Genomic DNA, 27,293 nt, shown 5'->3' with positions numbered 1-27,293 from the left:
ATGCTCGGTGCCCGCGGGCTCATTGGCGCGGCCGCCGGGCGCGTGCGCAGGACCCGATGGGTGCCCGGACGCGGAAGACTTGGCCCCGCGGCGGTTCCCGCTTGTGAAGCGTGGGAGGCGGAAAAGGCGGCAGGTTGTAGATTTTGGTCTTGGCCCCAAGGGGTTCCCTCGGGCCATTAGAACCCAAGAGAGGAAGAGGAGGCACCGCGGCGGCGGCTGAGGGGCCGAACCCCCCACCTGTCCTCCAGGCGGGGAGGGGGGGTAGGGAGGGGATAAGCACCCCTCACAGGGCTGAGGATCCTCCGGGACCGAGTCCCAGAGCATGGGGGGCTGGACCGGGTCCCCCAGCATGGGGAACTGGAGCCGTCGAGGCCGCCCGGCCGGGCCCTGCCCAACTGTCAGCTTTTTGGTACTAGCGCTGCCTGGGCAGCTGCGGTGTTTGTAGCCCGGCCCCGGTTGAGGTCGTCGGCCAAAAGATAGCAACATGAGTTCCGCCGCTGCCTAGTTTCCTCCCCATCCTCTTCTCCCTCCGTCCGCCTCCTCCCTCCCTCCTCTTCCCCATACCTCGTCTTTTTCTTTCCCTCTCTCGTATTCCTCTTTTCCCACCACCCTGCTCTCCTCTTACCCCTCGGTCCTCCTCCTTTCCTCATCTTCTTCCTTTCCCGATCCTGTCCTCCTTTTACTCTCTCTGCTTTCCCTATCTCTTGCTCTTTTCCTTCCATCCCTCTCTTTTCCTTCACCCTCTTCCTTTATTCTGTCACCCTCCACCACCTCCCACTCCACTACCGCCTCCCTTTCCTCCTCCCCTCACTCACTCTCAAGCTCCCTTCCTCATCCTCATCCTCCTTCCCTCCTCCTCCTTTCCTGCTTTTCTCCGCCCCTTAGCCCCCGCCCCTAAGCCTCCGCCCCTTAGCCCCCGCCCCCAGCTGCCAGTCCCCAGCAGCTCAGTCCTGCAGTGAGAGTCTTGGGAGTCCATAGCTAAGCACCAGGAGCTGAGCACTGTCCGCTGTGCCTGCCTGCAAGTCTCCGACATGGCTCAGGAGAAAATGGAGCTGGACTTTGAGCCTGACACATCCGATGGGGGCACCCTGAGGAGATCCAGCAGCGCTCCCCTGATCCATGGGCTCAGGTGAGGCGGGTTGGGAACGATGAAGTACAGGGTCCAGGGGCTCCTTGACCCCCTGCAAGCAATCTTTCTTCCCTAAAGTGAGAGTTGGTGCTCATCTGGGTTTTCCAAACTAAGGGCATGGGGACTTGTTTGCTTGACAGTGACTTGGGTCCCAAGGTGGAGTGAAAGTTTGACCCCAGACTCTGGGAAGTGTGGAAAAAATGGGACCCTCTTTACCTGGGGCTCTCTTGGCCCACTCTGAAAGGATCTACAAGAAGCTTCTGGCTCTTGTAACAGGTTGCTTGCCCTGCCTAATTTGCACCACTGAATGTTAGCCTGAAGCCCCTGGAACTAGACTTGCAACTTGACACCTGTCTCTAAGAGCTGCTATTTCTAAGCTTAGTTTAGGAACCCTGGCATTAACGGAGCATTTACTTTAATAAATCACAATTTATCTAATAACTCGTAACAAGTGTCGTGTTCATGGCACATTAAGTGATTGGGATTTGTCGTAATGTTTTCAGATCCTAAAACTGCCTGGAATGCATACCAGTGAATAAAAAACGAAAGGTGTCTCTTAGCTTAGGTCAGTGAAAATACAGGTTTTAGAAAACAATGGAAAGAATCAACCCTTGAATTTTAGTGATAGGGTCTTGTATTTTCATGTGAATAGTCACTAGAGGGTCTATTTTAAGGTAGAATCTTACAATAGTGAAGGTTAGGTTGGCAGACCTCCTGAGCCTATTACATTTCACTCCTATAAGTAGACAATTCATCTTAGTGGAGAGCTAATTTGTGAGACCTTGTAGAAATGGAATTAGCCCAAAAAAGGGAATGGGAGTAGAATTAGCCAAAATCATTAATCAAGCACAGTGAAGGCAGAGAAATAGGTAATTTTTATCTATCAAACTGATTATAATATCTGTATTTGAGGGGAAAATGGATTTACTCATTTTCTTTTATTAAATTTTGAAACTGAGGGAATGATGGGGTGACTCTTTGCTTTCTTAATGGCTGTCCTCAGCTCTACATTTATTTTTGATACTATAGGAATAAATTGATCTTTTGGGGTTGTCTTTTTAAATCTGGTAAGCAAGCAATTGCAAGGGACTAGGGCGATCATGCTGACCTGCATTTAGACTGTCATAGAAATAACATTGTTTTTTGAATCGGGATTTAAGTAATTACTTGCCAGGGTAGCATGATGTGACAGAAGGAGTGAGGAGACTAGACCTAGTCCCAATATCTCTCCCTAACTGTGATCATGAATGAGTCACTTAGCCATTCTAAGTGTCTGTTTTTTTCATTTGAAACTTAAGAGCTGAATTAGGTGATCTCATGGGTCCAGTGAAGCCCAATTCAATTCAGTCCTGAAAATTTTTCTTGGCTTCTTATCACGGGCATGGCACTCTGCTAGGCACTGCGGGGATGTTATACAAGGAGGAACAAAAGACCTCTACCATGTAATTTAAAACACACGCACACTTCTCTTTAATAAGAGGTAAAGTCGATGTCTCAAGAAGCATCTTATTTCGCATTGTGCTCTTTGGATTCAAAGGAGGGCAGGATTGCATTCGGTTTGTGGACTGAAGAGAGGCTTCATTCACAGAGGGTATTGGATTGAAATGGGTGCTCAAGGAGAGGAAGGATTTTGATTGATGGTGGTGGGAGGTAGGACGTTGAAAGCAGAAGAGGCAACTTGAGAAAAACTCCAGGTATGTTTATTTAGTTGCACAGCAGACTCACAGGTAGAACACTTATTTAGGGCTATGGTGGGAGATGTGCTGATGGGCCTTGTACTGTAGCACAGGGCTCCCCAGCTCTTCTCATGGTCATGGCACACATAGAAAGCAGTAGTATGTTTAGGTCCTTTGGTGTAAACAGATGAGGCTGCTGGTGTCTGGTGGGAACTGGTTTGGGGGCGTGAGCTCTGACCAGAAGCAGCTGGAGGCAACCAGTTTGGAGCCCCGCCCCATACCTCTCCTAGCTTGCCCCCCAACCACTGAGGAGATCAGTATCTGGGCAAACCTGTGATCCACAGCACACCACCACAGAAGCTCTGAAGAGGTCAGTGAGGAGCTTATTCATTGTACGAAATGAGGAGCCATGGAAGATTTCATTGTTGATCAGAGAGTTGATGGATATCTCAAATGAGAAGACACTAATAATTTTATTTTTGTTTTTTAGTGATCTTTCACAGGTTTTTCAACCTTATACATTTAGAACTCGGAGGAATAGTACAACAATTATGAGCCGTCATAACCTGGTAAGTATAGAAGTAAGTATTTTAGTGGTATGGTTTGGGGAAAACACTTTCAAATGTAGTTCATTCTTAAGATGATGTGCTATGCCCCTGTGTTCGCAAAAGAAAAAAATTATTTTACCTGTCTTGCTCATTCTGTGGCCATTTTCAGTTTTTGGTGCAAAAAAGAGATCTGGTTATAGTTTTTTCTTGGCTGTGGGACTTTGTATTTTTAAAGATTGTTGTTTTTTGTCACTACTTGCATCATGGTTATGAGGTAAGTCAGGATTAACCTCTAAATATAGCTGAGAAAAGTGATCTTTATTTGTTCTAGGAAGCGAAAATCATTGAGGCAGTAGCAGAGTATTTGTCTCTGACACATATCTGTTGGACAGTGCTATTTATCCAAAGTAAGATCTCCTTTAAAATGCTCGTATTTATGTTCTCGGCAGAGTTGCTAATAGTGACTGTTTTATATAGCCAGAGCTGTTGGGATCACCTTATTAGTTGGTTGCATTGGGAGAAATGATGATGAGGTTTTTTATATAGTAGCACTTCACATGTGGAGCCCACTTATCCAGTAGCTGCAGTGCGCTGGAAGACATCTGAGATGTAAGCAAACAGACCTCTGAATGGCTGTGCTTGATTTCCATAGTCTGTGCATAAAGGTTCATCAGATTATTTATAGGGAGCCTCTCTGACCTCTGAATCATCTAAAATTTATGCATAATTATAATAAGCTTCCAACTCGGTAGTATGTGAGAAGCAGCAAATCAGCAGAGGTGCATTCGGGTTTAAGGTACACTAATAGCTGCTAGCAAGGGAGGAGAGGGGAAAACTGAAAAGCAGACAGAGGTTTTTTAAAAATTAGTCTGCGGCTTAGTATGAGGATGAAGAGCCCGTTAATAGACCCTGAGGGTCTCACTGGCATAGAACTGTAGAATTCTTGATGTTCTTAAAGGTACCTGGGTCATTAACCTTTTCTTAAATTATACTAGTCCCTTTGCTTATATGGTATTCTACGTGTTACAGAGTCCTTTCACACTTTTCATTCTCATAGCAACCCCTGTGAAGTAGGCAGGACAAAAGATGTTTTTCCCAGTTAAAAGAGGCAGCAGCTAAGTGTCGACTGAGAGAAGTGACTTGCTTAGAATCACGTGATTGGTAAGTGGCAGAGCTGGGATTAGAATAGAGATGTGCCAGTGCCATTAAGAAAGGGGGAAAAAAATACAACACTTTTAAGAAAGATTTCCAGCCGAAGTGGCTAGGAATGCTTAAAGGGGGGAAATGTTAGCTATCTGGAGGTTTGATTCACTTTGTCTTCCCTGAGGATACTGGAAAACAATTTAATTTCACTGTGTATGTGAAAAATGTTTCCACTTGTTACATAGTTGTGTCCTGATATCAGTAAGTTGACCAAAGAAGGGAAAATGAATTTGCCTCTTTATGCTTGACTTTGCCCTTTTCTAAGAAGCGAAGATTCCTATCGACCCTATCTAGGCTCACCTCTCCTTGCTCCCTGACAAAACCTTTTTTTCTGTCTGCACGGAAATACCTCATTTGCCAGAGGGGCCATGTCGATTCCCTGTTCTTTGCCCACCCCGCATTGTCTTTCCCTCCGTCCCCTTCTCCTTTTGAGTTTCCTGCTTCCGGGAAGCCTTCCGCAGCACCCCTTGTGTCCTTCTGTCATCATACTGATTATACCATATATGTTAGATCACAGCGTCCTCTGTCAATCTTAATACTAACCTGCCAGAAGCAAGGTGTGGAATGAAATGGAGAGGAGACTGGCACAAGAAAATGTGCAGAGGTCATTTCTTCATGATTTGACAACTGACCAGGCATAAATGCAGGGAGAAGGAGGACTCCCGGGCACTGAACTTTTATTTCTCAGTGACCAGGGAAAGAATGTTGCCTTTACCACTACAAGTAGGGAAATTTCAAGGCATTGGTCATTTGAAGGGCCAGGAGATAAATTCTTCCCGGGCATTTTGGGTTCAAGATGCCACTTGCTCCTTGCTGTTCTCTAAAGTAATATTCCAATTAAAAAAATAATAACTGCAAGCTTCATGCACCTTTCACTTCTGGCAGATGCCCCTTCTCCATTCACAGGGAAGGCAAACAGCCCTCTTGTGTACATGTCAGCTTTCTTCTCCTGAAAATGTCTTTACCTTCACATGTGGTGCTTTCTCCTAATGGTGCCTAGATTTTCTGAGTCTCCTGTCACTTTGCTTGGTGTGTTGTCTCCTCTCTAGTCCCTTCCTCCGTAGCTTTTTTGCTCCCACCTTCTTCTGACTCACACATCTAATATCTGGAACACAAATTTGTCTTTTTTCATAGATCTCTCTTTCCCTGTTTTCCCTTCACCCCTCTGAGCTTTCACAAAGCTTAATCCACACCACACTGCCTCTCATTCCTTGTCTCCTAATTCCTTGCCAACTATTCAGCCAGTTTGTGATCTCACTACTTCTATCACCACGCTATTAAAAAACTGTTCTTGCAGGGGCACCTGGCTCAGTTGGTTAAGCTTCTGACCATTGATTTTGGCTCAGGTCCTGATCTCAGGGTCCTGGAATCGAGTTTTGTGTCAGGCTCAGCACAGAGTCTTCTTGTCCCTCTCCCTCTGCTCCTCCCTCTGCTCACACTCTCTCAAAAAATAAATAAATAAAATCTTGAAAAAAAACAACAAAACTCCGTTCTTGCAAAAGTCACCAGTGCCCACTTCATTGCTAGTGGCAGGGTCCTCTTTTCTTAGCCCATTTGAGTTATTTGCTTTACTTAACACGATTAACCAGCACCCTCCTTCAAGTGCTTGGCTTTTTTCTTAGCCTGCACATTAACACTTGTTTCCCATACTAGACACTGCATTGTTCCTCCCTGTCCTCCTTTTGGGTCTTCTCTCCAGTTCTGTCTAAATTGACAAGTTGTACATCATATAGATGTAGCATCTAAATTTCTGACTTTCTCTGCAAGCAGCTTTTTGCAGTTTTTGACTTTCCTGATGATTTCTTTGCTACTGGGGTTTCTTTTGTTCTCTGGACACATCCATACTCTCTTCCATGGTACTGTTAGTCTTTCTGCCTTATTTACTTGCCTAGTAGCTTAGTGTTTTTCTTCCTTTTTTTAAAAAAGATTTATTTATTTATTTGAGAGAGTGCACATGCAGCAGCAGGAGGAAGGGTAGAGAGAGAGAGAGAGAGAGAGAGAGAGAATCCATAGACAGATCCCCACTGAACGTGGAGGAGCCCAATGTGGGGCTTGATCCTAGGACCCCAAGATCATGACCTGAGCTGAAACCAAGAGTCAGCCCCTTGGCCACCTAACCTGATCCTAGGACCGACCCCAAGATCATGACCTGAGCTGAAACCAAGAGTCGGCCCCTTGGCCACCTAACCAACTGAGCCACACAGGCACCCCACTTAGTGTTTTTCAAATGGCCTTATTAAGAGTTTACCAGTAAACATGTGTTACTTTTCTAGTGGAAAAAAACTTAAGAGGATTTTAGTCATAAAGTCTTTATGTTTTCAGAGCATAGGAGAGGGGAAAAAAAGGGTGGGTACTAAAGAGATACCCTTTGAGGCAAAATCATATTTCATTGTATAAGTTTAAAAAATTTAACCCAAAATAGCTTTTGCCTAAAAAGCTTAGCAGTTTATCACTGTTTTATACTACTTACTACATTAGGATTTTTAGATGTTTAGTAGGGTAGGGCTTCTTGTAACAGGATCATTGTCTTATTTGGTCTAAATAGCATTACAAATTTATTTGCATTTAATTAGGGAATAAATAGCTTACATTAAGGATATTAGAACCCTGTAAGAGCTGTTGAGATGAATTGTACCTTTCATTTTTTATCAGATTGGGATTATTTTGAAGGAACATAATTTGGCCCCCAAATAATTTTAGCTTTGTGTTGTCAAAAAATGATGATCTAAGGGAGAGCAACAGTTACCTGAAAAATACACATTGCCTTCCACATTGATTTTTCTTAACTAGTAAGTAAGGGTTTGCGGTGATAGTGGTAGTGACCACATTTTAGAATTGATTTAGATCACACAAGCAAAATTTTCTTATTACAGTTTTAAAGTGTTTTTGATCAACCCTAATTATAGATAAACTACTAAGCCAGGCTTGTTAACCTGTCTTCCTCCATGGGTACATCAGTGTTAAAATGACTAAACTCAGATTTTTCTTTTCCTTCTTACATAGTTCCTTATTTTAGATAAGTGAGGGTTAATGGATATTTCCAAGGCCTGGAATCTTTTTTTTTTTTTTTTTTACATAAATGTACATAGCCCTGCATTCATTTGGGAAAAGTGTTAAAGTCAATGCCTGTCTGGCGACAGATGGTGCTTTGAGGTTGGATACCTGGTGTACCTGGTGAATGTCCCGCCTCTAGTATGTTAATGTTCAGTGGTCTAAAGAGCTCCATCTTAGAAAATAATATGAAATCTTAGCTGGGAGGAGGTTAGATACTGGGGCTGACAGCAAACTGCTGCCTTGTAATTCAGTAAATAGTAAATGTTTACTTTTCCTTTCCAGTTGCTGTCGTCCTCCCCTAATCGTGTTCCTAGTAGCCGACTGCATCAGATCAAAAGGGTAAATTTTACTTCTTAGCCCAGAGCTACGATTGTTTGAATTGTTCATTTTGATTTTATTTTCATTCTGAAGATTTAGCTACTAAACCTGAGTCAGGCTGCCACTCTAGGTGGCCACAGACAGCCAAAAATTCTTTGAGTGTGCAGGTGAAACGCAGATGTGGCAGGGGTGATGATCTTAGAATGTTCTGCTGCCCTGTGATATTGCCAAAGAAGGCAGGGAAGTCTTTGAAAATTTTCTTCGAAGTAGAGAACCGTGTGGCTATAGATAAATACTGTTTTCAGCACATGTTTGTCTTTGCAGGAGGAAGGCATGGATATGATGAACAGGGAAACAGCACACGAACGGTTAGTGTTTCACAAAAACAGGGCCTAGGTGTTGTATGTCTCATTCTGAGCACTGATGGCCTTTCATTTTTGTTTGTTTTAGGGAAGTGCAGACAGCGATGCAGATAAGCCAATCATGGGATGAGAGCTTGAGCTTGGTAAAGTTCTCCCATGTTTGCTTTGTTTAATTGTTTGTTTGTTTGTTTTTTTCTTTCTGGAAACCTTTATGTTGTTCATTGGCTTTGTTAATTTTTTTCATACCCTCTTGTCCTTCCCATTTCCAAATTTGTATTCATTTCTAATCTCTGCTTTTCCACCAGAACATGAGATTGCAACTTTTTAGAGTTTGTACATTTCTGTCCTAAAAATGTAGGCATGTTTGAGTAGTAGAGAAGAGCTGTGATGTGCTGAATTGTGAATTATGAGGAAATATGTTTTATGTTCACAGAGTGACAGCGATTTTGAGAAGCCGGAGAAACTATATTCTCCTAAAAGGATTGACTTCACTCCAGTTTCTCCGGCACCATCACCCACCAGAGGATTTGGAAAGGTAGGCTCATTGATAAGATGTTAACTCTCTTTCACACTCCAAGCTGTTTGCTCTCTAAAGTACACACACACAGCTTCATTTGTAAAGAATGAATGACTGGAAGGAAAATTAATGGAAGTCTGTGATAATAACTTGAAAAAATGGTATATCAATATATGTATATATTCTTGTGTGTGTGTATACCTATATAGATATACATAGCTAAGCAGTTTTAAGGATTTTGTTTCTTATTTTGAGAACCTTTTGAAAGCTGGAGCACTAGAACTATTTTAATATTAAATATGTTTTTTCTAGCAATGTTTTTCACCATCCTTACAAATGTTTGTGAGCAGCAGTGGGCTGCCACCAAGTCCTGTTCCTAGTCCAAGACGCTTTACCAAGTAAGTAAACCTACTTTTCAAAAATGTGCTTTGAAATGCTACACTTTGAATTTGTCTCTCCTGATGAGCTTTTTTATCAACATTTTCTTATGGAAATTTTCAAACAGACAGCAAAATTGAACACAGTGAGTATCCTATACTACCTACCACCTGTATTCTATCAGTGATGTTTTACCAGATACGCATTTTTTGAGACAGTGCCAGAGAATGAACACACACACACACACACACACACACGCACAAAATATCCTTTGTTGAGGATAAGGAAAAAAAATTTAAGGTTATAGACCAGTCAAATCCAAATAAATTTTTAATAAGGTTTATCTTTTTTTTAAAAAAAAAAGCTATCGTAGATACCTTGTTTTATAAAATGATTTTTAAAAATAGCTTCAAACGCTATGTTGTTTCAGATTGCTATATGCCAGGTTAAATCTCATTTTGGCATTTCAGTTCCTCAAATTACAACATGGGCATTTTCCAACCGTCAAATTTTTTATATATTTTTTTATTGGAGTTTGATTTGCCAACATATAGTATAACACCCAGTGCTCATCCCGTCAAGTGCCCTCCTCAGTGCCTATCACCCAGTCACCCCAAGCCGACTGTCAATTTTATTGCTTTATTTGGTGGGCTATAACATTTATCTTGCATGTTAGAAGGACTTCACATTCTCCTGTTTGTTTATTCTTTAAAGCAAGAGGAGTCAGAGTCCAGTCAAATGTATCAGGCCCAGTGTTCTTGGTCCCCTGAAAAGAAAAGGTAAGCATCCCACTTCTGATATTAAACCTAGTTGAGCTTGAATGACAAATTAGAATTTGTCTGAAATTAGCTCAAGGCATGACTCCTTTTTTCTAAAGAAATGTGAAATATTCTTCCCAACATATGCTTTACAGATTCTAAATTTTGTGAATTAGTTATCTGATACTATGTTTTTTACACTTCCTAACTGAATCTTATTCATATATTCATATTACCAATATATATTCCAAAAATTTTGCCTCTGAGTGATCTGAATAGAAAGCAGATGCAAGTTAATACGTTGCAAAAGTATGTGCTTATGTCCTAGCAAATACATTTCTAAACATGCTGCATGTTCAGATATAAGCCACCACCAAATTATGCCTCACAAAGAGAGGCTGCCTCATATTCGAGTCCATAGGGTTTTTGATATGAAGGGGGTGCTCTTAGTTACATTATTTTGAACCACAGAGTTCTAAACTAAAATGGTCTCACTCAGTGCTAGTTTTAGATGCCTGTGAGGGCCCCGGATGGAGTCTGCTTTAAAAAGGGACAGGGATCCCTGGGTGGCGCAGCGGTTTGGCGCCTGCCTTTGGCCCAGGGTGCGATCCTGGAGACCCGGGATCAAATCCCACGTCGGGCTCCCGGTGCATGGAGCCTGCTTCTCCCTCTGCCTGTGTCTCTGCCTCTCTCTCTCTATCTCTCTGTGACTATCATAAATAAATAAAAATTAAAAAATTAAAAAAAAATAAAATAAAAAGGGACAAAAAATTAACATAGGTTGAGTCATTATTCCTCGAACTATTCTCATATGATTGTAAGCATTGGATGTCACTTTAAACAAGAGTCTTTTTAAAAAAAGATTTTATTTATTTATTTACTTGTTTGTTTATTTATTTATTTATTAATGAAAGACACACACAGAGAGGAAGAGACATAGGTAGAGAGAGAAGCAGGCTTCATGCAGGAAGTCCGATGTGGAACTCGATCCCTGGACTCCGGGATCACACCCTGAGCCGAAGGCAGACTCTCAACTGCTGAGCCACCCAGGCATCCCTAAACAAGAGTCTTAATAATTTTGAAAAAGCAATTTAATAAGTGGTTTATTTGTGCCAATCACCTTTGCGGCCAGGAAAGCAGTCCCTCTCCTAATACTAGGTAAACAGGTATTTGCAGCTTTGGTGGAAACTTTCCACTGACAGTGCCATGCACAGATTCAAAAAGTACAATATTACAGATAACTTAAAGTTAGTGTGCTCTGGAAAATAGGTTTCGATATGGTGATGATGTTTATATTTAGTGAATAAATTTTGTTTTATGACCTAGTAGCCTTTTACCTTAATGCTGCAAGGAATTATTTAAAGTTTTAAGGACCTTCTCAGGAGCTGTTAGGTGAAAATAACACTTGGAAACTAAAGCTATTATTATCATTGTTATTATTAATTTTCGATATGTTACAGGAAATTGGTGGAATTAGTATGGTTGGTTCATTTAGAAGCTATTCCAAAATATACCAGCAGATGGAGGAATTCTTTAATAAAAAGGGCTAAAGTGTTTTGCTGATGAGGTGTTGAAAGCTGGGCAGTAGCTTTTAAAAGCTCCATATTAAAGCATGGCAAAAGTAAATAAAAAATATAACCTTTCCTGAGTTAATAATTTTCAGAATGGCTCCAGAAGAAAGATAATATGAATTAATTGATAATATGAAGGGGAAAAAAATGAATGTTGCATTTGTTCTTGCTTGATCTTTTTCCATCACAAGCCTCTTGTACAGCTTTTTTACTATTATTTCTTTTTTTAAAAGATTTATTTAATTATTTCATTATTTATTTATGATAGAGAGAGAGAGAGAGGCAGAGACACAGGCAGAGGGAGAAGCAGGCTCCATGCCAGGAGCCTGACGTGGGACTCGATTCTGGGACTCCAGGATCACGCCTTGGGCCAAACGCAGGCGCCAAACTGCTGAGCCACCCAGGGATCCCCTCCTGTACAGCTTTAAGTTCACAGTTACTGAGTTCCCATTGGAGTATATAGTTAGGCCCAAGAATTAAATTTTATTTCATATTCCATTTTATTTTATTTTTTTCATATTCCATTTTAAAGCTCAGATGAGGAGCCTCAAAACTAAGATATTTGTGTGTTTTAGATCATAGCTTATTTGAAAAGGGGCTTTTTGTGTCTGAGGGCTTTGAGGCTTTGCATTCCTGGTGGCAAAGTGGTTACTTAATGGATGCAAAGTTTTTATGCTACCTTATAGATGTTCTGAGACAATCTATAAGATTGAGGTAGCCAGTACAACACCAATTTTGTGAATGGATTAATAATTGCTTTCAATTACAGAGGGGCATTCAAAGTAACTTCTTAAAATCTTCACTTTTACTAAGTAGTCTAAAGCAACCTTTGATTTATACGCCATTTATTAGACTACATACTTTTTAACCCATTTGGCTTCAACTCAGGAAATGTTCCAGTATTAAAATAATATAAAATCAATTAGTCTTAACTAATTCTCTAGAATAAATCATTATTCACTATGAGCTTCAGCTGTTTGGGGATTCTTTATTTCTGCTGTGCTAAGCCTTGATTCATTTTGCCCAATGCAGTCAGTGTTCTGCTCTTCTATTAAAGAACATGACTATATCCGTAGCATGCTAAATAAAAAAGGGTTTTTTTGTTTGTTTGTTTTCTTTTTTTTTTTTTCAGGGCTGCTTACTTTTGGTTGAGGTTATATGGAAGTATTAAAGCATGAGAAAAAACAGCTTCGAAGTAATGGCTTGACAAAGTATTCTATTCTGAACCTTAAACAGAGATCATTCCATTTTAGCACCATGCCTGTATCTGTAAATCATTTCACAGTAGCATCTCTTTCTGTTTTAGGTGAAATGGAGACGGAAAGCCAGCCCAAGAGGCTCTTCCAAGGCACTACCAGTATGCTGTCTCCGGAGGCTGCTCAACTGTCTGATCTCAGTTCATGGTAAAAAATGAAATAAAAAAAAATTAAATCAAATCCAAAGGATGTTAGGGTATGATCTATTTAAAAAGAGCCACATCAAAAGCATATTGGAATTATTTGATATAATATTCAATTTTTTATTCATGCTCTCTAGAGGAGAAAGCTCCACGGAGGTACAGATAATGTGGGGGAAAAAGCAGATCATTTGAAAGTCACTGAGCACACCTTTAGAAGTATGTGTGTTTTTGGCACCTTCATCTGCCTTCCTAGCTCCTGTTAGGTCAGCCTCTCTCAGTAGGTGCTAATGGTGCAGGGGCGTGGCGACAGCTGGATGGTGTGAGAAAGAGTTTCTGGGTTGCTGTGGAAAATGTGCCTTGATCGTAGCTGCTCTGCCTGCATTTTGTATTATATCCTTTGGATGTATCGGAGAGTACCGGCATCCTCTGAAGCATGGCCTTTTCTGTTGTTATAAAATCTTTTTGAAGTTTTTGGGATATTCTGTCACAGTCCTAGCTAGGGTTTTGTTTTTATACTAGCACTTCCTGATTCCTGTGGTCTAGTCACATAATTTTTTTTTTTTAGTCTTACTTATCTGAGTTTAGGTATTTAAGGCCCTTCAATGTTTTTGTGCAAAAATTATCTTCTTTTCATATGCCTGAAGTTGAGTACTTGGATGCCTACATACCTTTTGGAAGGAAGGGGCAGGGATAGTGGCAATGGCCAGGTAACATTTTGAAATCTTTCAGTCTGTATTTCTTTTTTTTTTTTTCAGTCTGTATTTCTAACCAACTCACTGAGCACCCATGTTCTGGACACAATTGTGTATGTGTATGGACTTTTTGTTCCCTGAGTTTTATAGGTGAGGGTCTTTTTTTAAAAGCCCAAAAGTGCATTCACTTCAAACATACAAGGATGGTGCCCTCTAAATGGAAGAATTGTGTAAGTAATACTTATAAGGATTAGAGATTCTTTCTTTCCAGATCACATATTCATTGTTTTGTGTAAGATAACTTGTACTTCTGGTTGACCAAGAAGTCACGGATTCTTCTAGTATTAGACTCGTTGATCAGTACTGTTCTAACCTTGGAACAGATGCCTTTTAGATTATTCTAGCTATTTTCAGCCCCACAGTCTCTCTTCTCTCTCATCTATGTCTGTCCTTGGTAGCTCAGTGTGCTAATTTTGGCATAGAGTGCCTTTCCAGGTATGTAGATGATTGCAAAGAGAAAACTTCTAAAGCTTGTCAAGAGGACTAGTGGATGAAACTCTATACTTAGTGGAAACTGCCTATCACTTTTATGGTAAAGTGTATTTTAATATAGGCACATGACATTAAAAATAGCTTTGCTTACCCAGTTGCTAACTAAGTAACCAAGTTGGGGAAAAGATAGGGAAGACTTTTGATAAGATGAGAACATACATTGTTAAGTGGGTTTTTAAAAAAAATAGTTTCATAGACTGTACAGGATGCCATAAAACAGATTCAGACAAATAAATAAGAAAGGAAAGAGGGGATCCCTGGGTGGCTCAGTGGTTTGGCACCTGCCCTTGGCCCAGGGCGCGATCTTGGAGTCCCAGGATCGAGTCCCATGTCAGGCTCCCAGCATGGAGCCTGCTTGTCCCTCCTCCTGTGTCTCTGCCTCTCTCTCTCTCTCTCTCTCTCTGTGTGACTATCATAAATAAATTAAAAAAAACAAAGGAAAGAGAGGGTCCTGGATTTACCAAGGATTCTTACCCCTTGTCCAGACGTTTATTCCTCTGAATAGCAAAACTTGAGTAGTCAACGATGGTGGCTGCGGTGAGGGTCCTATTTCTGTTGTCACTACTCACATTCTCCTTAGACTTGTGACTAGCTATGAGAGCCCTGGGACATCCACATTGGTGATCAAGGGCACTTTTTGATTCATAAAGACAAAAGGTTTGCCTCACACTGGAAAGATTTGCTTTATTCATGGTAGTCATAGAGTGATAATAAGCCAACATAACAGTGTTATGTTAAAATAAATTTATTATTCAAAATTCACAAAACTATGTGTGAAAGGTATTTAAGTAACTAAACTTTAAAAGATGTTTTCAGTAAGTTCATAGCATCTGTACTCCTGAGGATATTAAAACTTAAAATTGCACCGACTTTTTGGACACTTTGTATCCTAATACTGCTGACATTTATGTCTGTAATGCAGAGATTCTAAACATGAGTTACTCATGATATGTAAAAAAAAATTTTTGATGCTTAAAAATTGGATCCTGCTTTTGCAAACGCTTTTTTTTTTTCTATCTCTGTAATGCAGTTTCATTGATCAGACATCGGTATTCTTAGAAATGAGGACAGAGACAGAGACTCTGTGTTCTGGTTTCTGTTGCCAAGGATTGCGATCTACTTGATAACCAGGGAAACAATTTTTATACATTTTAGGGAGCAGAAGAGGTAGCAGATCATTAGCAGAGGGTATCTCCTCATTTAAATTGTCATACTTTGTTCCTGCCCCACTCTACAAAGAAAAGATGGATTTTAAAACTTTAAATTAAACTTTACATATTAGATAATGGTCTTTCAAATCTGACATCTTTGAAGTGTAAATTAAGCATGAAGTTTGAGTATGGACCTACTTGGGGTTTGTGTCCAGTGTGCCAACTACTGCCCAAAGGAAAAAGTAGGCCTGCTCTTTATATATTTTTTACTAGATGAAAACTCTGAGATCTTTGCCAGCCAAATCTGGGAAACCTTGTCAACCACAAGGCAGGAATTATGTCATTCTGCATTAGTTCTTCTGAACCTCAAGAATTTGATCATAGCTTGGAATTACACCTTTCCATGGTGCTTTGATTCTTTTTGCATATTGGGAATTCTTGTTATGCTTCTCGTTCCCTGGGGAACAAGATTATCTGTGGCTTGCTACATGAAATAAAGGAGTTCTGAGGGCCACTAGCCATGTAGTGAAGGGTAAGTGATAGTCTGTTTCTCATACGGAAAAGGAAAAGTTCTCCCAAAAAATTTCTTGCCCAGTGCATCGTAGTGTTGGTGTGACTGCTAATTTAACCTTGACAGTTGTATTTTAACATTTTTCATTAGATTTCACTTAGTGATTTTCACATTATTTTTAATGGTATATGTATCATGGCAAGAGAGCTTAATCAGGAATATGTGATGTGTACAAAGAATATGATTTAATCGTGATTTATTGACTAATAGAACTGTATACATATACCTTGAACGTGTTTAAGGGAGCAGCTTAGACATCTGTGCTGGTACTTTTAAACTCCTATCCCCAAGGTAACTGGAAATGATTATACTTAAATGTGTAATCTTAAAAACTTAGGAGTTAAATGCAGAAATATAATGTTGGATCTTTCTAAGGTAAGATGATAGAGGCCAGAAAACTTACCCCGTGGGCCTGTTTAGCCCACACCATGGGGCAGGGGATGCCCCATAGTCTTACCTTATACCAGAATCTATTCAGGGCTTGATAGGGCTGTGGCTAATTTCTAGTCTATTTCCCTGCCTGTTCCTAATCTGATGGAACCTAGATTATTGACTGGACAAGGCACAAAGTGGCACCAGATGGGTAATAGCGTGAGTCACACTGGACATCCTGATTCTGTTGTTACTTTATCCTTTGAATGTTTTAATGATTCTCTAATACTTGCATCCTTATTTTTTTAGACAGAGGGCACTACTTCAATAATCATAAGTATTTTTGGTTGTGTAGTTCAGATAATGCATCACTATGTATACTCAGTGGCCAGAATGAATTAGAATTAGTTCATTTTTGATTCGTGTACTCCTGTGTCCAGTTCGAACTTTCTAGGTCCTTTGCTTTCCTCACATTGTCTGGGTCTCAGCCGTTAATCTAAGGCCCATTCACACCTCCATTAGAGCTTCAGCTAGGAAAGGAAAAAGATAAACTCAAATTGGACCATACTTTGTTGCTTTTAGAAGGCCTGGTAGAAGGTTGACAAGTGAACCCTATAAAAGTCACTTTTGTTCAGTGATCTCTCTATAAATAAAAAAATCATGTAAATCTTTTTTTTACGCAGATTTACTAACAGTGGGTAATCTATGACAGTGGGTAGTCTCTGCTTCCATGACCATGCATAGTAGTGTCAGATTTATTAACAGAAACTAGATTTAACAAATTTTAGTTTAGTGAAAATATCTGGTTAATGGTTTACCAAGTTCTGAATCTAAATTACACTGGAGCCTAAATGTAAGTATGCTATTTTACTATTAATGAACAAAATTTTTCATATGTTCATATTTAATAATAGAAAAGAAGTTCCTGAAACAGAATATATGAAACAAAATGTTCAGATTTGTATTCTTTTTTCTCAGTAACTTCTTGGTAATTTCACTGTTAGCTTATTTCTTATTTCTCTTAAGGTAATCAACAGTGTTAGATGGGAGCTTTCTTCTCATGAGCCATGTTCTGTGTTTTTGAACGAATACAGGATTCACCTACGCAAGCAGGTCTTATTACAAATGGAATCTTTTAACCCAGGGCTCACCATAAGTCTGGTGGTTGGAATAAGAAAGTCTTTATTTATATTCAGATTATCTGCTTGGTGGCCAAATTTTAATCTAAGCCTGTTTCTTCCTGCCAAGTAGCACAGAGCGTGTCCTTCGGCTGCCTGGCCAATATGTGCTTTAGGAAAGTAAATTCATTTTAATATTAGTCTAGGCAAAATGCTGCAGGAGGAAAAATCACATATGTTCCAAAGGCAAATATAAAGGTCTTTTGATTTTCCAATGCCTTAGATTATCTGTGTAACTTTCTTTCAGTAGTTTGAATAATTCATATTTTAGACGTATTTTACTATTGGGTTGAAAATATAGCAGTGCCAGCTAAATTTTCCAAACTTCTTACTTAAAAGTGCTGTTATTAATGATGCATTTCACAGTAGTGAGCTTAGAGTGGGAGTACCGTGGACTGTACTGTTTCCATTTTTATGTTTACTCTTCCGAAGCTTATTTGTATTCTGCCTCCACCTAAAAACAATCCACAGGCAATAGAAAAATAGCAGAGAAGTGGGGGGAAGGTGTTACATGCCATTGAGGTGGAGGGTAGGGTATCAGGCCTAGAAACTTCCAAATGTATCATGGGTTGCTTAACACTGGAAATATATTAACTCGGAGATCCATAAAAGTGATCATATATAAGACTCTCCCCCCCCAAAAAAAAAAGAAAAAGATTCCCAACATTTAGCCTCGGAGCATATTAGACCAGGTTGGGCTTTTGTGGAAGAGCTAGTGACCAGACTTTAGCTAAAATCTATATTCCCTGATTCATTATTCCTTCTCCAATTCTACACTTGCTTCCCTCTTCAAAATTAAAAAGTGTGTCTATGTAAATCCTAAAACTGCCTGACTACCTCTCCAGCTTTGTCTCTCACTGTGTACTCACTCTCTGTACTTACAGCCACACTAGCCTGCTTTTGGCTCCTAAAACTACCCTTGCTTCCTCCCAGACCATACCTAGTTAATGCCTACTCATCTTTCAGATGACAGCTCAAGTGTCACTTTGAGGGAACGTGTTCCTCTAAATTAGATCGAGTTACTCATGTTATATGCCCGTGGAGCCCTTTGTATCTTGCTTTTACTGCTTTGATCACAAATTATGTGTGTATTAGCATGATTACTTAAATGTCTGTCTCCTGTACTGTAATATAAGTTCCATGAGGGCAGGGACCATGTCTGTCTTAGACACATCATATTTCTAATATCTAGCATATTAGATTCCTGCACTTGGCAGGTAGTCAGTAAATATTAGAATAAATGAATGAGAGAAAAAGTGAATTCAGGCCAGATAATTGAGCATAGAATTTATATGTTGGATTGATGGGACACAGAGCCAGAAAGGCAACCTGGTGCGAAATTGTCAAGGCTGTTAATTTTGAACACTGAAGTAAGAAGCCAGGTTTATGAAGCAGGCTGGATGGAGGGTTGGCAGCCCTGAGACCCTGGACTAGATGGGTAAGGCATCCCTGGGCTGGGTTATAGAGGCTCTGATGCCCAAAGGAGTTTGAGTGGAAGGATGGGAGCAGAAGCTAGCTGTGAGAATCAAAGAGGCAAGTGGAGGGTCAGAGTATTGGGTCCGTGGCTATAGAACATTCCTTTTAGCAGCCTAACTGGATAGTCACTGGAGGCTTGTAGAGACATCAGCGACACCTTTGTGTTCTGAAAGCAAGAGAAAAGGAAACAGTGTCCAAAATTCATCAAATTAGAAGAATTTAAAAGACAAACAACAGAGGGAGAAATTTTTTTAAAAAATGGTGTTTGAATTGAAGGCATCATGGGAATGGGGAAGCAGTCCAATTTAGAGTAGTTGAATGCCTGTGTTCTGGAGCAGAGGAACGGTGAAGCAGTGTCCTTAGTAGGATACTTCAGACAGTCCAGGGTACCTCAATGAGTAACCATTCATCTTACTTGAAGGCTGATGGGAAGGGAAGAAGATAAATCTCAGGATAGCAATCTCTTGAGCTGAAGGTAAGGGAACTCCCTCATGAAAATCATGACACATCAAGAAGAATGCTTCCTGTATTTTGGACATTCTGGTGCTTACAAGAGAGCACTAAAGTGATACAGAACTTGAATGTCTTACTTTGGATTTCTGTGACCTTGTTTTTGCAGGTACCCGAATATAGTAGTACATTATGTAGTTCATTGCTGTTGCTTATGCTTTTTATTATTTACAAATGCTCTTACTGATTTGTGAGTTCTTGAAACTATGTCGTTGCATGTTATGTTTACCTTTACCCTGATAGATGCATCTGCTTATAATTCTTTTTGCTTTGTCCTCAGTTCAGATATTTTGGATGGCAGTAGTAGCAGCAGTGGCTTATCCTCAGACTCACTGGCTAAAGGCAGCACAACCGCAGAGTCTCCAGTAGCATGCTCCAATTCATGCTCTCCGTTCATCTTGATGGATGATCTCTCACCCAAGTGACTTACCCATTTCTGATTCAGTGTTTTAACTGCTGTTTCCTACATAAAACATTCAGTGAGGAACGCAGAGAACTTTGATCCATAATGAGGATTAAAGTGTGGCAGACCTAAAACATTTCAATGCCATACTATTTGGCATCTCTCTTCTCTAAAGTTCAATTTTACGAGTGTAGTGATCTTACTTATGTCTCTTTTTGCTGATCTCATTTTGGCTCTAGTGACTAAATCTCAAATACTCATTTTTGATTGCTTAGAGCATATGTTTTTTTTCCTCAGTGCCTCAGAGAGCACCTATTTTAGAATCTATACGCTTAAGGAAAGCACTGATGTGTATTTTCGACAGAGGTTCTTTTTCCCAGCAGTGACACAACAGCTAAAGTTGATCAGAAATTCTCTTGCTTGAGAGATTTGTGGTTTGTTTTTTTTCTTTTTTTGTTCTCTGTTGACTACATAGTTTCAAATCTCTTTATTTCACAATAATAGATGGATTGCTTTCAATTATATTAAATTATTATTTTTCTGCATCAGCTTAAAGTACATTATTTTGTTTCCCTTTCCTGTTTGAGCTGCTTACTTGCCATTTCTCACAGAGGGGAAGAAACACATAGTTGCTTTCATTACTATCCATACCGCTTCTTTGCTGGTGGAGTGTATGACGTGAGGATTGATTTTAGTGCAGAGAATGTAAATGAACTGATAGGATGCCTGGATTACTCACCACAGGTTCTTAGGCCTTAGCCACCACAGTTGATATTTTTCTTCCCAAACTTGTTTGTTGCCCGAAGGAATATATAAAATATTGTTAATGTTTCTAGGTGGTGTTATCAAGGAGAAGAAATTCCTGCCTTGACCAGATGTGTGGAGCATCTACAAATGAATGAATAATGTTATATACTCACAAAGCACTGTGTAGAAAAGCATACATGGAGCTTGACAGCTTGTTTCGGGTGATATTATGAGGCCTGAGGTGCCTTGGGGTACAGTGTTGTGCTGTAAAGATGGATGTCATAATGTAGGGTAGATTATGTGTCTGGTCACTACATACTGTTTCGATTGCTGCTTTTTTTTTTTCTGATTACTTTTTTGTCACTGGATTTGTTTGTTTCGTCAATGTGGTGAGTGAGTGCCGCTGCCGACTGTGTTTTGGTTATCATGTTGCCATCAGAGTCAGAATCCAGTTCTTGTCTGTGCTGCCTCATAGTAAGGGCCATTTAATATCAGAGAAACTTTTAGGAGCTGAAAAAGTCAATGTTACTGTGCATTCTGCTTTTCAGAAGCTGTTTGAGCTGTGAACAGTGTATATGATAGTAAGTCTGAGGTACCATAAGTTATTTAATTTTTAAAAGAGGAAAATCGTGATAGAGCTATTTAAAAAAACCTGAGTGTAATCTATTGTTGTTATTTATTATTTAAAACTGTGTAAAAATGTCTGATGTGATAGATATCTTTTAATGTTCAGACATCGTAGTTGGATTGTCTGTGTTTAATATGCAAATTTGCCTGCTAGGATCATAATATTCCACTTTTTAAATGAATGTAAGAAATGAAAACTACTGCCTTTGTGTCCTTTGAAGGCAAAGATTCTTGAATTTTAAAGGAAGATGATGCGCTTTGACGGTACTCAACAGAGTAGTAATACTGCATAGCTTGAAGGGAAATCTGTCCTCTTTGACTTACAAGAGAGCATCACTTAGCTTGCAGTAAGTAGTTCTGTTCTGGCATCAGACGTGGTGTTTATTTTAAACTGTAATAACCACCACGATGGCCATTAATGGCTTTATTTTTCGTATCGCTTTCACCTGTGAAAAGTCCATAAACTTTAAATCCTAATATCAATGTATATATTATGAAGAGTGTTCTCTAGTGTGCCATTTTAAAGAAAAATCACTTCGATGGTATTCAGTGTGTTTATTCTGTTTATGAAAGAACCACATTCAGATGTTTCTGCCTATATAATGCCAAGAGATGGTTTTATCTTACATCTTTATAATTTATCCACCTTCGCCCTCCTGTCTTCTTTGCCTTAAAGGGATACTTCTGGCCATGATTTCTTGGCTCTAATTTAGGACTCGTAAGAAACAACCTTTGCAAATGTGATATTTAAATTTCTTTTAGAAATTCAGTGGTGGGTGAGAATTGGGACAGGAAAATGAAGTTGTTACAATAGTGTGAGAACTAGGAGATGAGATGAGTCACTTCATCATTTAAACCGAGGTTCATTTTTATTGTTCAAATTGACTAGAAAGTTAAGTTTATGCAGGGGTTGTTTTGGAATAAATTAAAGATAGAGACGCTAACCTTCAGATGAGCTTTGTTGACAGTACTCCTTTATTTTTATATAAAGTCTAATATTTGAGAAGTGGTCATTATTATAAATTAAAATTCTCTCTTCCTATTCTAATATATCCTATTTCAGGCTTCTGTTTGAAAGCAAGTACAAGAGATGATATGATTAGAAAATCCTATAGATACTCTTTTTGCTTGACTAACTTATATAATCATATTCTGTTTCATGATAACTGCTTTTTGGAATAAATAATAGGAAGTTTTGTGAAATGCTGACCTTGTGTATATCTTAGAATGCAAATTTAATAAAGTGTGTACACATGCATAAAATTCTATAAAAGTTTTTCAAGTCTCTCTCTTTTATCCTAAGAACTATTTTCTGCCTCCGTGTCCCAGTATCGCGTTCTCCGTGTCTAATTGCAGTCAAGTTTGGAGTAAAATGTATTGGGAACACAGAAGAATAGCCTCATTGAAGTTTGGGCTGTTACCCAAAACAAAAAAAGGAACCTCTCCATGTAATGTCAAACCTTCACGAGCATTTTGTAGAATTGGACAATTTAGACAGTTTTTGCCAAGGCCACACATATTTCTTACTTCTTTTTTATTCTTTTCATTTTTTTACATATTCATAAGACTTGGTTGTTTTGAAAGAAGATGGGGGGATTGACAGGTTAAAAAATTTTTTAAAGACTTTTATGCATGACTCAGGTTCTAAACACTCATTTTTCTTTTCAGTATCTTAAAAACATGAACCGGTGTTATTTCATACTTACAGAAGAGTGGCAAGAACAGCAGGGAGAATTCCTGTGCATCCTTCAGCCGGGTTGCCTGATTGTTATTAGCACCTAACCACGTTCACTTTATCATTCTCTCCCTCTCTTCCATATGGTGTGAATAAGTACTTAAGTATTCACATCTGAACCATCGGAGCAGTTACTGAAACGATACCCCATTACTCTTAGGTGCCTTACCTGCTTCGGTGCACATTTCCTAAAGACTGGGACATTCTACACAGGCACATTAGAACTATCAAAATCAGGAAATCACCTTTGCTATACAAAACGACCATCTAACCTATAGACTCCATTCAAATGTTGCCTGTGGTCCCAATAATGCTCTTTTAGCCAAAAAGAAAAAAAGTCTTTTCTTCTGACCCAAGAATCAATCCAAGATTATATGTTACACGTAGTTATTAGGTGTCTTTGACCTCCCACAATCTTGAAGCACCTCCAGCCTTGCCTTTGGTGATTTTCATATTTTTTGAAAAGTTCTGGCCAATTTTGAAAAATGTCCCTTGATTGAGGTTTGACTGTTGTTTCCTAGTTACTAAAATTCAGGTTATGCATTCTGGGCAGAAGTACCACAGAAGCGATGCTGCCTTCTGTATATTATTGTGGGAGGCACGTGATGTCACTGTCCTTTTACTGGTGATGGTAAATTTGATCCTTCACTTAAGGTGGTGTCTGCCAGATTTCTGTGCAGTTAATGTTTTGCCTTTGAAATTAATAAAAATATTTGGTGTGGAGATACTTTGACAGTATATAAATATCCCGTTTCCTCACACTTTCACTCACTAGTTTTAGTATCCATTGATCTTTCGTGTTTGTGCCTTATGGTAGTAGGATGGCCGCCTAATGGTGACTCATTCTATCATTTTTTCCACATTTATTAGTTGGCATTCTACAGTAAAAAACATTTCTCTTCACCATTTATTTGCATCAGTGTGGACTTCTGGACTCCTATTTTCATCAGTGGGTTTTAAATCATTTTCATTATTGGGGCACCTGGGGGGCTCAGTTGGTTAAGCAGCCGACTCTTGGTTTTCAGCTCAGGTTATGATCTCAGGGTTGTGAGATTGAGCCTCACGTTGGGGTCCACACTGGGTGTGGAGTTTGCTGGAGATTCTCCCTCTCCCCCCACTCACACATGTGTGTGCTATCTTTCTAAATAAATAAAATCTTAAAAATCATTTTCAGGGATGCCTGGGTTGCTCAGCAGTTGAGCATCTGCCTTCGGCTCAGGTCGTGATCCTGGGGTCCTGGGATGGAGTCCCGCATCACACTCCCTGCATGGAGCCTGCTTCTCCCTCTGCCTGTGTCTCTGCCTCTCTCTCTCTGTATCTCTCGTGAATAAATAAAATCTTTTTAAAAATCATTTTCATTATTTTAATAATTCGCATGTCAGATTTGGACAGTTGAGAATCCCTCCAAGCAGGCTCCTGTGTCCTTTTGACAAATCTCGGGGTTTTTGGAGCACTGTTTTGCTACCTGGCTTAAGATGACCCAGATTCATACTTTCCTTGCCCCTGCCTTGGGATCAGACATTTCTATAAGAAGCCCCGATTCCTTTTAGTGGAAAATGGTATTTCAAAGCCAAGGTGTAGGCACTAGGTGTAATCATTGTTATTAGGGCATTGTGGTTTAAAGGCTTTCTCAGCATAGAGAAAATATATGTGGATGTGTGTACACACACACACACACACACACACACACACACACATATGTTCATCTATTAAAAATGAGTTCAAACAGCTACCTCTGATTCCAGTTCAACACCATAAGGTTCCTTCTAGCGTCCACCCTATCCATATTTGTAACTGCTCTCTGATAGTGACAGACCGGGTTCCCTTTATCCTCAGTATGACTGCTCATTTCCCCTGTATGTAAGTGATTTCTGCCCCTGCCACGCTGGCTTCCTCCCCAGCCCCAGCCATCTCCTGGTGCTGACCTTGAGGTCCCTCCAGTCCCACCAGCCCTGGCTGTCTCCACAGAACGCAAAGGGAAGAAGGGCTCAAATACTCAGGTTTTAAATATCCCTAGCTTGCACCCCTCCCAGCTACCACCCCTAAGCTCCTCTTCCTGTGTGTTGAATTGTTCACAGCTCAGGGATTTCTTATATTCCTCAATTTTGCAACTACTTACCGAGCCCTGGGCTGGGAACTATGCAGATTACGTTCCTGCCTTCAAGTTGACCAGCCCCGTGCCGTAAAGGGAGCTACACTAGGCAGTGGAAGCGCTGGTGTGTGAAGCACTGAGTGGATAGGGGCAGACAGAAGGAGAGCACCTAATATAACCTGGGCTGCACTTCTGGAGTGCTTCCTGGAAGAGGTGACATGAAGCTGAATCTTGGAGAACAGACCTGGGGTGCTGGTGGGAGTCAGGTAGAGGGAAATAGGGTACAGGTGCTATCATGGGAGGGAAGTAATTTGCTAATAGAAGAAAATGAGGCTGGAGAAACGGGGACCACATCCGGTTTTTAGGACTTGAGAGTCAGATTATGGAGGTGGAAGCTATGCATGTGGATGGAAAGTAGCGAGATTCATGGAGAAGAGGGTTAAGGACAAAATCCTGACAAGCACCAACATGTAAGAGACAGGCTGAAGGAGAAATGGGATGGCAAGAGAGGTAGGAGAAAAACCTGGAGAAACAAGCTAATGCCGTCAGCAGAGCTAAGGAAGGAGTCGACTCCCTGGTTACTTAAGATGAGGGCCAGAAACTTCCCATTGGGTCTGATCTGTAGGTCCCCTAGAGACTCATTAGCATACTTTTGGTGAAGTGGAAGGGGCAAAGTCCAATTGATGTGGCTGGAATAAAGGGAGCTGGGTGGGGGAGTGGGTGCTTTTAAGAAATGGAGACAAGCAGCACAGTCTGTACTCAAATCCAACTTATTCCTTTTCTTCCAACTCTTGCTCAATTACAACTTCAAATTGCTCCCATTTTCTCTTCTGTACCCTTGGTGGCTAGCACTGTGTCCACAACATAACAGTCACTCAATAAAATTTTGTCCAACAGTGAGTAAGTAACCACACGCTCTAACCAACAAGAGGGAGCCGAAGAAAAAATCACTCTGATCTGTAGAGGGAGCCCAAAGGAAGAAAGAGCGGGAAGCAACCCCCGAGGAAGTGTTAACAACACAGTCTGACCTCTAGGAGGAGCCTCAGGCTTCTTGTGTTCCAGACACTCCTGAGGAAAACTTGCATGAGGAGCCTGGGAGCAGAAGTACCACCTTTAGGTAATTTTTATTAGTGTATAATACCTCATATGTAACTTCTGTTTGTGGCACATGGTACCGATTTCCTATTTCTGATAGTGATGTGAAGTTTTCTGCTGGCGTAAATTGAACAAACAATATTTTAAAATTCGTCTGTTTAAAACGTGAACAAAAAGTGAGTTCATAGGAGGAATAACACCTAGTTACGGCCCAAATCTTCGAAGTAAAATCCGAATCAGAATTTAGAACCAGGGAAAGCCTGGGGTCACTGTGGTGTGTGGAACCGATGGTACGAAGAGGTTAAAAGCTGTGAAATCTGTGTGGAATGCTTTCCTTGGGTGCCTCTCGGATCCTCTCTCTCTCTCTCTGGGCTTCTAATTCTGCTTTTCTCCTGTGAAGTGTGGTAAGATAAGTCTGGCACCCCTGCTTTAGCTTCTGAGGGGAAGACACCCCTCTCTCGCCTTGAGGGTCGACGGAGAACTTGGTTGGGGCTAAGGGAAAAGGAGCCTAAAGAGCACGTGAGGCCTGGTATGTTAGGTCCTGGTTTGCTCAGAACTGAGATGTTTCCCGGGGACTTTCAATGCGAAAACAAGGCAGGTACAGGGCAAACTCACACTATTCAGTTACCCTAAAAGGTTTCTTGCCTTCCCTAGGTGTGGTTTTCCTTTAGTTTCTTTCCTTACCTGTCTTCTGATTGGAAGAGTATTTAGGGCTCCAAAGCTAAGCTCAGAAGGTCAGCCTCAGAGAAAGAAGGTTCTGGTCACTGAGGCCTGTCTTCTTTGGGCAAAAGAAATTTCTGGTGTATAGAATTTCAAGTCATCTAATGACTACACTGGAGTTTGAGGTAAAAGCCTGGGCTGGTGAAGTGTTTCTTTGAATCTGTTATTCAGGCATTTATCTCCCTCCAAGACCTATGGGCCAGGCACTCCTGCCAGGCAGGAGGGGGACGCTGGCTGATGCAGGTGGTGGATCTAGAATGCTAGGATTTATAATCCTGAATGGTGAGTAGTTTCTCCTCAAGGACAAAACTAATGTCTCACAGCAGTACTTAAAATTATTTTCTTTCTTGTATGTGTATTTTTCTTCATTATTTTTTATTCGTTTTAAAATGATCGGTTGCGAAAAACTCACTATAAAAATTTCAAACCTCATAGAAGTATGCAAAATAAATAAACTCC

The 27,293-nt window shown here is 40.3% G+C and overlaps 1 protein-coding gene and 1 non-coding gene across 4 annotated transcripts; both read left to right on the top strand.

Moving 5' to 3' along the window:
* Nucleotides 1-22,465, top strand: PABIR2 (PABIR family member 2). Of its 3 annotated transcripts, none has more exons than XM_072744516.1 (11): nucleotides 22-133; nucleotides 886-1,129; nucleotides 3,296-3,374; nucleotides 7,893-7,949; nucleotides 8,253-8,296; nucleotides 8,379-8,433; nucleotides 8,724-8,825; nucleotides 9,120-9,205; nucleotides 9,900-9,964; nucleotides 12,821-12,917; nucleotides 20,655-22,465. In XM_072744516.1, exons 2-11 carry the CDS (start codon nucleotides 1,032-1,034, stop codon nucleotides 20,722-20,724), a joined length of 753 nt encoding a protein of 250 aa, XP_072600617.1. In that variant the 5' UTR covers nucleotides 22-133; nucleotides 886-1,031; the 3' UTR covers nucleotides 20,725-22,465. The 3 variants fall into 3 exon arrangements, with proteins under 3 accessions (XP_025838943.1, XP_072600617.1, XP_025838942.1); XM_025983157.2 differs by having other exon boundaries at nucleotides 19,696-22,465; XM_025983158.2 differs by having other exon boundaries at nucleotides 1-1,129.
* LOC112907875 (small nucleolar RNA U109) lies at nucleotides 15,730-15,869 on the top strand. Its single transcript, XR_003232829.1, has one exon. It is a non-coding gene; the product is annotated as a small nucleolar RNA U109 (small nucleolar RNA).
* Nucleotides 22,466-27,293: the final 4,828 nt, after the last annotated feature.

This window comes from Vulpes vulpes, chromosome X, assembly GCF_048418805.1.
Source record: "Vulpes vulpes isolate BD-2025 chromosome X, VulVul3, whole genome shotgun sequence".
In the NCBI taxonomy this organism is placed as follows: Eukaryota; Metazoa; Chordata; class Mammalia; order Carnivora; family Canidae; genus Vulpes; species Vulpes vulpes.
Note: the sequence above shows the minus strand (reverse complement) of the source record. Positions and strands in the feature narration are given on the sequence as shown.